General features: G+C 34.3%; 1 protein-coding gene and 1 long non-coding RNA gene across 2 annotated transcripts; one reads left to right on the forward strand and one right to left on the reverse strand.

Moving 5' to 3' along the window:
- The first annotated feature begins 7,175 nt into the window (after positions 1 to 7,175).
- On the forward strand, positions 7,176 to 8,163 carry LOC131520738 (uncharacterized). Its single transcript, XR_009266119.1, has 3 exons — positions 7,176 to 7,518; positions 7,599 to 7,637; positions 7,784 to 8,163. It is a non-coding gene; the product is annotated as an uncharacterized LOC131520738 (long non-coding RNA).
- A 1,500-nt stretch (positions 8,164 to 9,663) lies between these two features.
- On the reverse strand, positions 9,664 to 13,249 carry si:dkey-29d8.3 (uncharacterized protein LOC556220 homolog). The gene is made up of 7 exons (XM_058745176.1): positions 12,840 to 13,249; positions 12,621 to 12,765; positions 12,414 to 12,512; positions 12,151 to 12,295; positions 11,796 to 11,941; positions 10,652 to 10,791; positions 9,664 to 10,518 (listed from the first exon to the last, which is right to left on the reverse strand). Exons 1-7 carry the CDS (start codon positions 12,946 to 12,948, stop codon positions 10,382 to 10,384), a joined length of 921 nt encoding a protein of 306 aa, XP_058601159.1. The 5' UTR covers positions 12,949 to 13,249; the 3' UTR covers positions 9,664 to 10,381.
- Positions 13,250 to 14,313: the final 1,064 nt, after the last annotated feature.

Here is a 14,313-nt window from a genome sequence, read left to right on the forward strand (position 1 = left end):
CATGTTTATGGCAACTGTCATTAAGTGTCATTTGCTCAGTTACTGCAAAGATGACATTGTTTGAGATGTCTTTGTTATGGGCTAGGGTTAGGGGTAAGGGTAGGGGTAGGGGTTAGGTCAAATAATGTCATCTTTGCATTAAAAATGATATAACTGAGCAAATGACACTTAATGACAGTTGTCATAAACATGCATAAAAACCCTTCATATTCATGACACGTGTCATGTCATGATTATGAAGGTGTCATGTCAGTCTTATGCACACCCCTTCAAGTAAAGTGTTACCGAAAGTCTAATATAGATTAGTCAGCCCACAGTATGGAGATCTTATACATTCATTTATTTTCAAAAGAACCTGCCAGAAGAACAAGAGAAGTGACTCAGTGCAGCCAGTATAGACAAACATATTCCCAAGGAAATGTATGTTAAATGGTGCACTTGTACTAAAGAACTGATTCCTCTTAATTTATCAGCCCTCACATACTCTCAGATCAAAAAACTATTTTGTGCCCTTGGAATTATAAGGTTCTATCTGACATTTTTGTCAAAATTGAGTTATTCACATATTCTTATTCTGTGACAACTTATTTACATTATGTGATGTTTTTTTGTTTTTGTTTTTTTGAAAGTTTTGTACATTTTGTACATTTTAGGACTTTTTATTTAGAAAACAAAAAGGTTCTATCTACAAAGTCGAACTCTAACTCGGTTCTATAAGGTTCTATCTGTGAATCCGCCAATCAGCACTTCGAATGCATGCAAGAGGACCAATCAGGATCAACGTTCTTTGTCATGTCGCCTGACTGCTCCGTAACAGCAGGAAAGATTAAACATGAATAATGAAGTGTCTGCATAATCAATAAGTGCAATTCACCTTTATTCCACAAAGTGGCACTGTTTAAAACATAATGATGACGTGATTTTTCACTAATAATTAGCGCATGCATAAAACAAATAATCATCTGCAAAAATTGAACTGGCTTGAATGGCTTTACTGCAGAGCAATTACTGCACATAATGCAATATAAGTGTCACTGTCGCTTGATGGTGGATGTGGTGAATCAAAATGTTGTTTTTGAAGATGCTGAAAACGATAGTTTTGAGAATGTACTGAGATCGTGAATATGAGCCAGATGCTGAATACTGGGGAAGCGCTCTGACTATGGCAGTGATGATAAATCATCAGCTCAAATCAAACCCTTCTAAGTTTCAAAAGGTAAGAAAGTATGCTGATTTTATTCTTTTTTTATTTATTTATTTTATGTTCTTCAAATATCAGGAGAGTTTGCTATTGCAGCAATTAGAGATGCATCCGTGCTGGATATAAGTCGGGGTTGCTAAAGACCCGAATATGTAATGATTGGCGAAATATTCATGCAGTTTAAAGTCTTAAAATGTCTTAAATTTTACAACATTAAGCCTTAAATATAAAATAGTCAACAATTTAAATAATGGGGTCTTAATTAGGCTACAACAATAAAGGTCAGCATGTTATCTCGGCCATAGGCCTACTGATTTAAAGAGAAAGCCATTTTCCTGGTAATACCAAACTCTGCTACTTCCCTTAACTGAGCGGAAGTACGAAGTCTGACGTAGTCAGGCTACCATTTTCCCGCTTTTTGTGGAATAAAGTCCTGGTCAGATGGATTAGAGTAGCTGCCTTAACTGTTCCCTCAATAATGTGTTTAATTACCCACTATAATCCTAGCTAAAATTAACATTAGCACTGAACAAAATAATATTTAGTATTGCCCTTTGTGCTTAACTTAACCAAGAAAAAATTATTCGTCCTAAAATATGGAATAAGGGTCATTCTACAGAAACAGTCCACTTTTCTGTCCCTAGACCTTACAGAAATATTACAATTGAAATACACATTAGGGTTACAATTTTTTTATATTTTAAAATGAAACAATATGTTATTTGAACAATTACACCTTCCTGAGCCATCAATGTGGCATTTTTTTTATTAATTGAACTGCTCGTCCCCACAGCCATGTACAGCAGGAAAGTGCTTTATTTTGAGGTCAAAAACAGGATTTTCTACCATTTAAAATACAAAAGTCTATTCATAACTATCAAATATATGATATAAATGGCATAAAAAACAAAATGCCAAATAAATATTATAAAATATAAAATGAAAACAGTGGTCCCCTGGAGTTGTGTCACTGGTGTTACCGCTTAACAAAAGTTATTTATTTTGGAATAAAAGAATCACACTGATGACATCACTCAACTTCTTCCTTCCTATTTTCTAAACATCTATGAAAAAAGCCCCATGTTTAGTCCACTGTTTCTTTTCAGTTATGAGAAATCTTCTCATTTATCTCATGATTTCATATGAAGCTTTTACTTGACGTCACTGGTATGACCTATTTATTGATAGGGAAATGTAAAAAATAAATATAATACAAATGGTTTAAACTAATTAATTTAGTGGGTATACCATGATTGACAACATGTGGTTTGATACCTTGCAGCAGACATTTTCTAGAATGCATTTTTCATGAAAATTGTCACTGGTGTTACCTTCCTTATGGATAACACCAGTGAAGATCATTATACTGTGCTGTGTTACTGTACTGTTTTTTTTCTGTCACATTAAATAAATAAAACACAATCTACTTATTTCTTGCATTTTCATTATTTTTGAAACTCTGACTACATGTGCTGAAAAAAAAATAGAGAAAAAATATTTCATAAAAACTTTTAATATTGCTAAAGAAGGTAACACCAGTGACAAAAAATGCTACATGTGGTCTTGAAATAATTGCACAAAAAAGCTAAAAAAAAAAAAAGTTAATCTAATAATGTGGTCTAATTTTAAATGTTAAAAAAAGAAATACATTTTAAGACATCTTGCCATACCAAAAGTGGACGTTTCTGTAGAATGACCCATAAATGTGATAAAGAAAGCATTAAATTTTAGTTAATGTTGACACATTGTTACAACACTAATTTTATGTTTAAAAACAAATTACAAAAAAAAACTATTTGTATTTCTTGAAAATTGTTGCTTCAATTAATGTTTTGCAAGATAGAACCTTATAATTCCAAGCGGAAAATGACTTTTTAGAATTAGAAGGTTCTATCTGCATTTGACCTGTTCCAAAAATCCCCATTTAAAAATTTGAGAGGATTTTGATATTGTACATTTAGAATACATTTAGAGTCTCTGTCATTTTCATGTAGGAAAGAGACTTGTTCCCATATAATTTTTGCTATATGGAATACAAAATCTTTGAAGCTCGATATCTCAAAACCACTCAGAATGCAGATAGAACCTTATAATTCCAAGGCGACGTTTTATACACTAAGCTACATTACTTCAAAAGTACTGCTCAAACCATTTACTGCAGAGATGCATTGATTTTATGCTGTGCCAGCATGTGAAACTGCACCTTTCATCATTACTGTAACATTAATATTGCAAGCAAAGAATTTATTCTGGCAACTGGAAAAAGACAAAAGTCAACAATTTATGCAAAATGTGTGCTCCATTTCTGTTATTTATCTATTGATATTAAGTGGCTAAAACAGACAATAATCTTACTGTGCATTAAATGATTTACACTCCAGCATAATGGCTACTGGACAAAGATCTGTGAAAACAAATATACAGACATGAAAGAAGCAAAAACATCATTGGTTCATTTAACGTCTGTGTAATAGCATCCTGGTTTTTGTTGAATGTGCTTTTAACTCTTGTGAAATGGGATCCTGGTGTTTTGTTGTGTTTCGTTTGGATAAGAACTCACTGGTCTGCGGAATGCCATAAAATCCTACTAACCATGGAATAAAACGGCTGAAATGTAACAGTGCCATATGTTACCTGAAAAGCATTTAAACGATCTGCTTAAAGTTCCTCTTTCTCAATTCTGAGTCCTAATTTTAAAGACCGTCTGTCTGAATTACTCAGCTACTGTGTGTTATCAACTTCCCTGGTCAAAATTTAGTCATAAATGTATCACATCCCTTTCCCTTGACAAACAAAATCTTCAAAATCTTACTCTATTGCATATTCTTTCAGTGCTGCCAGTCTAAAGAGGAAATGTGCCTTCACATGTGGAATGAATGAGCTGAAATCATCTTTGGTTTTGGCTGTTGCTTTGTCATGGAGAAATAATATATCACTTCTTATCTCATGCTTCATCTATCACTATCTTCTGGATTCTATCCTCCTTCAGCCCACATCCTGTTCAAATGGAGGAACCCTGCACCACCCCCTCAAGGCCTGTCTGCATTAAAACAAGCCCTTACTATCAACAAGCAGTCTCATATATCACACACCTTATAAAGGTGACAAAGAACTTAAACTTTAACAATTGCTTGTCATGTCCTGTGAGTTTATGTACTGTGAAAAAGGGGTGGCAATATTTATTTTCCTTAACACTTCCGCTACGAAAAAAATAGTCCTCAACAACGTGCAAAACAATTGATTTAATAAGTGTGATTTGAGAGGCTTGAAAGTATCACCGGTTCCCATTAGGAATAGCAGACATGTTGCCATGGATGACAAAGAATATTAGGAAATATCATACATCTGGGCGGCACAACTGACCGAGAGCCAAATGAAAAACAGTTTTATGATTATCACTTCACACAGCATTCATAAAGTGTGGAACAATAGTTTATTAAACATTCATTCATTCATTCAATAACTCCTAGTTACATTATGTCGTCATTGTCATCAGTTGAAACAAAAATAACTCTTTGTATTTTCAGTCACACCCAAAAATAAACATGGGAACAATAACTAGATTTTTCTTACTTAAGTGTGTTATTAGCCGAGTCTTTTGATCGTATACAGCTATCAATGTCAAGGTGCAAAACTCTAAAGAGAGCTAATCTCTGCTTTATTTGCAATACGATTATTTTCTTCTTTTAAGACTGTCTGATTGAAATTATCATAGGTACAGTATTCGGCCCAAATGTGCTAATTTGATTCTACATTAGCATAGGAAGATATTTAAAGCTACAAAAAGAATGACACTGAATATTGTAATGCCATAAAAACTAAGTCTATATTATAGACAAAACCAGCCTTAAGTGTAAATTTTTCGAAATTGAGATTTATACCATTGATGTATGGTTTGTTAGGATCGGACAATATTTGGCCGAGGTACAACTATTTGAAAATCTGGAATCTGAGGGTGCAAAAAAATCAAAATATTGAGAAAATCGCCTTTAAAATTGTCCAAATGAATTCTTAGCAATGCATATTACTAATCAAAAACGACGTTTTGATATATTTACAGTAGTAAATGTACAAAATATCTTCATGGAACATGATCTTTACTTAATATACTAATGATTTTTGGCATAAAAGAAAAATCTATAATTTTGACCCATACAGTGTATATTTGGCTATTGCTACAAATATACCCCAGCGACTTAAGACTGGTTTTGTGGCCCAGGGTCACATTTATTCTCTCAAGCACCCTCATAGGAAGATACCAAGAGTTTATAAACAGTATGCATGGCATTTATTTTATTTATCTGAAAGCTGTGTCTCCAATAAAAATACCCACTAGGCAAGGTTAAATCACAGAGGTGCAGGAGTAAAAGTTAATTAAATCATAGAGGGTTGATGCTTTGGGCAGAGAAGGGGGTAGTGATTCATAAGTGTTTGGTCAAATCAATTCTCCAAAATGTAATAGGGTCACAGGCAGACACAAAGGTGGACCCTTTGCCTCAATTTACCCTCTAGCAAGTCAGCATGAAATCTGGTTAGAGATCAGTTTGCACATTAAACCCCCTTACCTGGAAGGAACCAGAAGCAATGGTGGATGATGGTAATAGTCTATGGCTTTTTTGTCCTTGAGAAGGAGCAAACTGTGCAGCACTAGCACTGCTGCTAAAATCTTATTAGCTATACAGGTAATTCTTAATACTCCATTTGTTTGCTTCTGTTTTTGCACAAAAACAACAGAGTGTGCAGGTTTATGGTGGATTACATATTGAACATTTTTATTGTAATGTAGAGATTTGTGTGTTTGGCTGAGAGTTGATTAGACAAACAAATACCAAGCTTTAAACCTGCTGTTTGAATACCAAAGACTCTGCACAAGTCGTGGCCTGTGTAAGGAATCGTGTGCCAGTGTATTTTGGGAAAATTCACAACCTGTCTCCAAAAAAAAAAAAAGAGAGAGAGAGAGACCACATCCAACTTTTGCACATCCAACTGATTAAAATGATTTAACCAGAAAAAAAAACACTTGTATTTTCACTGCAGTGAGCCAGACACTTCATAATACTACCTGCAGCTGTTTCTTATTTAAGTGTATTAGTGCCTGAATGTTAAATACCTTGGACAAATGGTTTATATTGATTGAAACTGGAATCATCCGTGATACTATGCATGTGGAGGCTTTTACATTAATGGAAAATGTAATGATGTAATGACGCAATGTGGTGAACATGAAAACAGATCATTTGTTAGTATGGATTGCAAAACAGCTTTTCTAATTTTTGACATGTGTTGGATTGTCTTGATGTGCTTTCGCCAAATAGATTATATATTTGAACGTGATGCTTTTCCTCCATTATTTGAATGATCATAAAAGACTAGGTACGTGATCAAACTGCAATGCTCTCTTGTTTTAGATTCTCATATCTGTTGGTGGTTTCATATTCATGACTGAGCAGTAGTAAGTTATTTTTAAGCGGATGTCAATGATTTGTTGCAGGCCGAGACAGAGGTCCTGACCATGTGTGATCTCTTTGTGAAATCTAATCTCAGGTTTAATGACTGACAATCATCTTGCCCGTGATTATTCAGATTTGTGTGTTGCTTACAGTTGTGACATTGATGTAATAAATAAAATTCCATTAGGCTGGAAATACTGTGATAGTGAGGACACAAACACAATAAGGGACGAAAAAAAAAAAACACCTTCTCGTTTTCTCTTTACCACATTTTTACTTCTGCACTACACTGAAGCACTGACATCTTCTTCACAAGTTACAGTTTTACACATGGTAGCTTTTCTGTAATGATATTTTAATCAGCTCAATTTGTTTCTCTGTTGCAACAACTCGTTGACTGCTTCCTGCAGGGCAATGATGATGAAGATGCAACACCCCATGTGGCAATTTTTACAGCGCGATACTTTTTTTTCTTTCTCAGAAACAAACAGGTTTACTGTTAAATGCTGTAAATTTACTACAAGTGCTTAATTTATGCATGTTTAAATTTACATGTTTATTTAAATAGCGGTAGGAATAGGAAACTGGATGTATTTTTACAGCAATTGTTTTACAGCTTACCATGAGTAATAGTGCAACACATCCAGCTGACAATAATTTAACATTGCAATGACAACTGCGAATCTCCAGAGGCAATACAGCAATACATCTTACTTTCAGTTTCTAAACTAAACTTGGGACTCAACATTTCAGCTTGACCACAGAGGAAGAGCTTTTTAACACTGTTTTTTATATTAGTATGAAACAAGACCTCATTGTTGCTGCTGAATGATGCTGGTTAGTACTACTGAGTCTACTTAGGCTAAGGTAAACATTTTAATTTTACACATCAAAGTGACTTTTCAAGTACTTTTCATTTAATAAATACATTTATTTTAATATTTCAGTTTTATTTTGAGAAGATATGACAGCGAAAGAGATGTGTGGTAAGAAATGCATTTATTTTCACTGCTTTTTGTGCCTTGGAGTGTTGTTATGTGATGTCATGTTCAAATCATTTTAATATCAATCATTGCTTTACCTAACATATTTTCATCTACCTGTGTCATGTTTTTTTTTTTTGATTTTCAAGACACTTTTGGCGAATGGTATCGCTACTTCTTGTTCAGTGTCTGGGTCATCGACATCGTCCTGATATTTTTGGTTTATCACTTAGAAACATGTTTGAAAGAAATAACAGAAAATTACCAAAGGGACAGAAGTCAAGAAGAGGACTATGTCAACCACGGAGAAAGCAGCTTTACATGTGCGCAAGCCAGCTGAAGCAGTAATTGAACAATCCATGTACAATTGCTCTCATGCAAAAATGACAGTTCAAAGAAAGAACTGATGCGTTGTAATGGAATGTTTCAATATAGACCTATTTCATTAAAGGAATTTATGTTCACCACATTCAAATGTATATTCTGTGCAGCAATCTGCAGTAAATTTGAACAGGTACAGCTTGATAATGTGTTGGTCAGCTTTTCTGATAAAAATACATTGCACTGTAAAAAAATGCTTTGTTTTAAAGTTACGCTGAAAAGATAATATGCTAGTATAATACCTATAAATATATATTTAAAGTAACCCCTTAAATATGTGAGGAGTCTCAATATGCTATAATTTTGTTGCATATTGTGTTGACACATATGAAGGAAATGTTTTAATTAATCATAATTTTAATAAGCATGCTTTTGAGTAGTAAATGTCCAAAATTAGTTAGTGTTGCAATAATGGAAGCATATAGAAAAGGCAGCTAGACATCAGTCTGAATATAATAATAACTTGAGTAAGAAGCTAAAGTAATCAAAAACCATGTTTGCTTTGCCACTAACAGAGCGGTTATAGAGAAAAATGATGTAATCAGTCGTGTCATCTTTTCCATATAAACTGTTGTATACTTTTTGTCGTGGAGATTGATATGAGGTCTTCCCGGCTGTGATTAAAGCATATTCAAATGCATGGTCTAGAGCAGGGGTCACCAGACACGCTCCTGGAGGGCCGGTGTCCTGCAGAGTTTAGAGCTAAACTCTGCAGGACACAGGCCCTCCAGGATCAAGTTTGGTGACCCCTGGTCTAGAGTCTGTCTGGTTACTGCTGTGCAGCAGGTTAGTGGAACACTAGAGATCTGAGTCCCAAGTGATAAAGTGTTCAAAAGAGACGAGATGTTGTCCAACCCAGGTTAACTTAACCCACACTCTAAAAAATGCTGTTTTGACCCAGCGGTTGGGTTACTGCCCAGAAGGTTGGGTTAAACATTTAACCCAACTGTAGGTTGAAAACAACCCAATCGCTGGGTTTGTCCGTATTTAACCTAGCATTTTTTAGAGTGCAAGTGAATATGGGCTTTTTAGCACACAACTGTTTTTGTTTTTTCATAAAGAGCAGCAGCAGTCAGTATAATGCATACTTTTGTCTTTAAATTCAATATTTAATGCAATAATTGTTTTGTTAGTCTAAAATAAAAAATCATTTAAACAGGACAAAGAAAAGATTCTTAACATACTACTTTAATACTAGCACAGGGTAAGTGAGTCTGAAATGGAGGGGATGTTAATCTCCTGGGAGGAAAAAATGTCCTTTATTTGTCTTTTAGTTTCTCATAAGTAATTCATCCTGTAGTGAACAAGCCAAAGTACACAGGGTCAAGCCTGCTGCAGCTGCTGCCAGGAGACACACACATTCCAAAGGGCAACAACATGCATGACAAGATGCTTCAGTTCACATCCACACCAAAGTAAATGTACAAGACGAGCCGTGATCAAAGCATGTATATTCACCAGACACAAATGTTGTGTGGCAACCCTGAATGTCTCTGTAATCGCTGTTGAAAGACCAGTGGTTTCAGAGGCTTGCAATCAACAACAAGGTGGTTTGAAGAGCACTTGCACTAAACATACATAAGAGCTTTTCTCACGAATCATTCTTCCTAGTGTGTAACATGCAACGTCTGTTAACAATGACAATTGATGCATTTCAGGTATTTTATTAAACATTCATAAATGAGCTTTTCATAAATGTAATATCTTTAAAAAAAACTTAAAACATACAACAGAAAAAGTAAAAAATCCCAACTTTTTATTTATCTTTTTGTCTTTACTTACTCTTGAAACATGGTATTATGATTATTGTTGGCTCTTGTATGATATACTGCTTTTGATACTGTAATAAATTGCATCCTTATTTTGCTTTGAATTGCTAAAATAATAAATGTTAACGTTAATTCACAAAGACATGTAAAAAGGTAACAAGCAAATGAATATACTGTCAGGTATAATACTGATATTTTGGTCACAAGTTACTGAATATATATGCATACACACAATTACATTACAAAACATTAGAATAAAATAAAAAGCTGTTGTGCATGATAGTGTAATAGTGTTTCATAATACTACTGTCTTTATTGTATTTTTGGTCAAATAAATGAAGACATTTATTTCAACTTTAGAGTAATATAGAACAAAACTGGCACAGTTAATATCTTGGACATGGCCTGGCTCAAGCTCAGAATAGATATAATGTTGTTACCGTATGCTGTTTCATGCATATTTTCCATAAAACTTTGAAAAAGACATCTGTTCCAGCTGAAATACATTCATGCAGGTACTGTACACCTGGAAGGGTTACCGTTCAGGGCACGTCATCTTTGAAGCTTTCATGGGTATTTAGTGTTTATGATGTATGGTTATTTATCAGTGCCGCTGTTTGGTGACATCAGGACCTCAGGACTTACTTCACGGAAGAGAGGCCGAGTCCTGTGTCTCCAAACCACCAGCCCCACGCGCACCACTAACAAAATACAGCCCAACACCAGGAGCACCACTATGGAAAATAAAAGCATGGTACTGTGAGCACAATGCAGCCTTAATATGTAACATCTTTATGAGTTTGTGATTTAACAAGGCTATATTTATTGTTAACCAAAAAGACATGGATGTGTTTATCATTGACTAACTTGAAAAGATGGCGTTCCGGCCAGGTCCCGCTGCGATGTAATGCTTGCTTAGGCTTCCAATTAGAGCATAGATAATCACAGGGTAAACGGTGAGGATGTAACGGACATGCTTCTCTATTAGAAAGTTTTCAACTGTAAACCTGTAGAAGAACACATAAGAACATGTATCTGAAATATGAGTCAATCACAAATTAAAGAAAATTTAAAATTATTTAGTTTTATACCATTTTCAAGAAAGGTTTCTCTTAAAATGTCATGTGGGGTAACCAACAAGTAAAAAGTAATAATATAGTATTCTTAACCTAAACATACATTTGTATATACATCTTAATCATTATTTTATTATTTGTTTTTTACGAATTTCAAGTTTCTGGAGAGTCACACCACATGACAGCTAAACTTGCCTTGTCACAGAATGTTCAAATTATTTGATATAACCTTGACACATGGTCATGACCAGTTTTATGTTTTTAATTGCATTTTCTTTACATGTTTTGTTTTCTTAGAAATAATATTAATAATAAAAGCCAAAATGCCAAACTCCTTAATACGGTTGTCAAGAATTTCATTTTTAATCTTCATTATTCTATCAGTTTTGACTTTATGCTCCCCCCAAAAATCTTTTAAAGTATAATTAAATATTAAAGCAAATTAATTAATTAATTAATTTAGAAGTACATCACTTTATAAACTGTATTTTTGGATAAACAAACAAATCTAAAACAAACTGGAAATGATGTCATGACCATGTGTCAAGGTTATATAAAAAAAATTTAACATTTTATGACAAGTCATAAAATGTCATAAATGTCCTTGATATAACCTTGACACATGGTCATGACATCATGACATAATTTCCAGTTTTATGTTTTTAATTGCAGCTTTGTTTTCTTAGAAATAATAATAAAAGCCAAAATGCCAAACTCCTTAATATTCTATCAGTTGTGACTTTATGCCCCCCAACCCCCAAAAAAATCTTTTCAATATTTAAATAAATATCTAAAGAAAGAAAGAAAGAAAGAAAGAAAGAAAGAAAGAAGTATGTCACTTTATAAACTGTATTTTTGGATAAACAAACAGATCTAAACAAAAAATGTCATTGATCCATATCACAAGATTATAGCAGAAAAGAAATGATGATTACCATATAATTACTTCCAACAGAAGTATGCATAAAGAAGCAGTAGCAGCATGTGTTGGGGAAACTGACGCCAGATCCAACACAATAGTGAAGTTGAGCAGTGTGGCAATAGTTGTCCATGTTGCATAGGTGGCAATGCCATTTTGAACCTGAGGTACACATATGACATGGTCATTTCAAACATTTCATTTGTTTGAGTTAATACTGTGCATTTAAATTCCTTACATATGAGATAATGTTCAGGTTCAATGTTCATGTTCATTTCTTTTAAAATAATAAAAAAAAAAAATACAACATCAATAATTATGAGTGGTCTGTCTCTTGTGAAAGCAATTCCAAAATGATGTTCAATGCATACCAACACTATGATGCAGAAGAGGTCTTTTGGATGTTGCTGTTTAAGCCAAGATCCATGAGCTCGTAGACCAAGACAAGAGAAGAAGATCATCAGGTAGTTGGTGAAAGCAATCAGGGCAAGAACAATCAGTGCAGGAATCATCAATCTGAATCAATAAAAGACAAACACGTGACCTTCCGAGACAGACGTTTCACAAACAACAGGCAAAGCACCATGCAAAACTATGATTATGCCACAAAATATGTTGGCTGCCCACAACTTACTCTCTGTCCCACAAAACCAGCCAGGTACTGTTCAGAATCATGTTGATGATCCATGAGAGAAAGAATCCCGAGGGCAGGATTGCTGGACTTGAGTACAATCTGACAGCCAATAATTCAGGCGAAGACTGTCAAACTACAATAATGGCTTTCAAACAGTGTGAATAAGCAAAGTGTTGATATGAGTGAAGTGTGTGTGGTTTGAAGTACCCTCTACAGAGCCAGGTCAGGATATATGCGTTCATCAGGAAAAGCCAGGAATAGATGACCCCCCATATAGAGAAGGTCCATCCAGCAGGAGTGATCTCTGTCTGATATCTGTCTGATATATTTCCAGTGCTGCGCTCAAATGGACCTTAAAAACTAACGTGAAATTAGTTGTATATATGACTAATTATACATCTGTATATAAATTAAGGTGGTACCTACCTTTTCCTGGTCCCGCGAGTGCGTTGATAATCAAAGCAGCAACGTAAGCAAATTGAGAAAGAACAATGAGCAAAATACGCACAGTCTTGTGATCCCCCAGAAGAGACATTTTTTTTTATTACTTTAGAAGTCAAACTATTATGTTCTTTCGTTTTTGTAAGCTAAAAATCGATATATCGTTGAAATTGCGCTTGCCACGGTGTGAAGTTAGCAAAGTTAGCTAGAGTCGCTGTTTCAATAGGCCTATGCTAATAGAAACACAATATATCTGCGTGGAGAGTAATACCGCATTTCCTTTCCTCTGAATTATACCCACGACTTTTTAACAACTTTTTATTTTTCTGCCACCATAGAGAGGTGGGGTCTTCTAACTTGTTTACGTTACAAAAGATGCTCTGTTGTATAAAGAATAAGAGTGTAAGAGAGCCATCTGCTGGATAACAACACGACCAGCCTTTAATTTGACTAAACTATCATAACAAATTTACCATTAAAAAAATATATATATTGGCAGATAAATTTGTTTATTCCATTTCTAAGTATTGTTCTATATAAAAACGTATCTGATCTAAGCATTGCTTTATGAATGTCTAACAGGAGAATCATTCATCTTTTTTAACCCTGTAAATATGGCCAAAAAGTAAGACGGAATTCTGATAGTTTGTAATGTAACTAAATGACTTCTTTATTATAATTAGCATTATAGTTTTGTACTACGTTATGTTTTTTACTTGCTAAAAAGTATGAACTATCAGTCAGAGGGCAGAATATTATGGATTGAGTACAGCAGTTTTTTCAGCAAAGTTTTGAACATGTTGATTAGAGGCATTATAAATTAACGTATCAAATATGAAACAGTAGGCTTTGTAGGGTTAAAGGTATTGAAAATATCTGGACCATCATTTCAAGGCGAACATCACACTTTAACATCTGAAATAAATATCAATTATATTAACAATTACGAATAACACGATGTTTTATTTATTTAGATGCCTCTTTTTCTCCTGTTTGCTTTATTTGTTCTAAGTAGCCTACTTCCCTGTAGATAATCACCAAATTAAAAGTAAGCGTTTGTTTTTATAAAATATGAACCTTCCATCAATGCCATTACTCAGATCTTAAATCAATTAAAGACCAATGTCATAGATAGCTGTGTGATTGGAAGCCATATGTTTGTGACATTCAGAGGTCTGGACAGTTGAAAATGCGTCCTGTCAGGTTGGTAAAACAGCACAGGAAAACAATTAGTGGCTGGTGTGAGGTAGCTGCATTTCCTCTCACAGCCACATGAGGGCAGCAGACTTTTCATTTGTGCGCCGATTATAAACCAAACTGTCTTCAGCAGGTTGTAAAGTGTTCCTATTCCTAATTAATTAAGCCTACATTAGATGTATTAATACTGCATACAGGAAGCCCAACATTGTGAAAACATCTCTGACTGAAAAAACACGGTTTAATCTAAATCTACAGAATG

The sequence above is a fragment of the Onychostoma macrolepis genome, chromosome 02 (assembly GCF_012432095.1).
Source record: "Onychostoma macrolepis isolate SWU-2019 chromosome 02, ASM1243209v1, whole genome shotgun sequence".
Taxonomy (NCBI): Eukaryota; Metazoa; Chordata; class Actinopteri; order Cypriniformes; family Cyprinidae; genus Onychostoma; species Onychostoma macrolepis.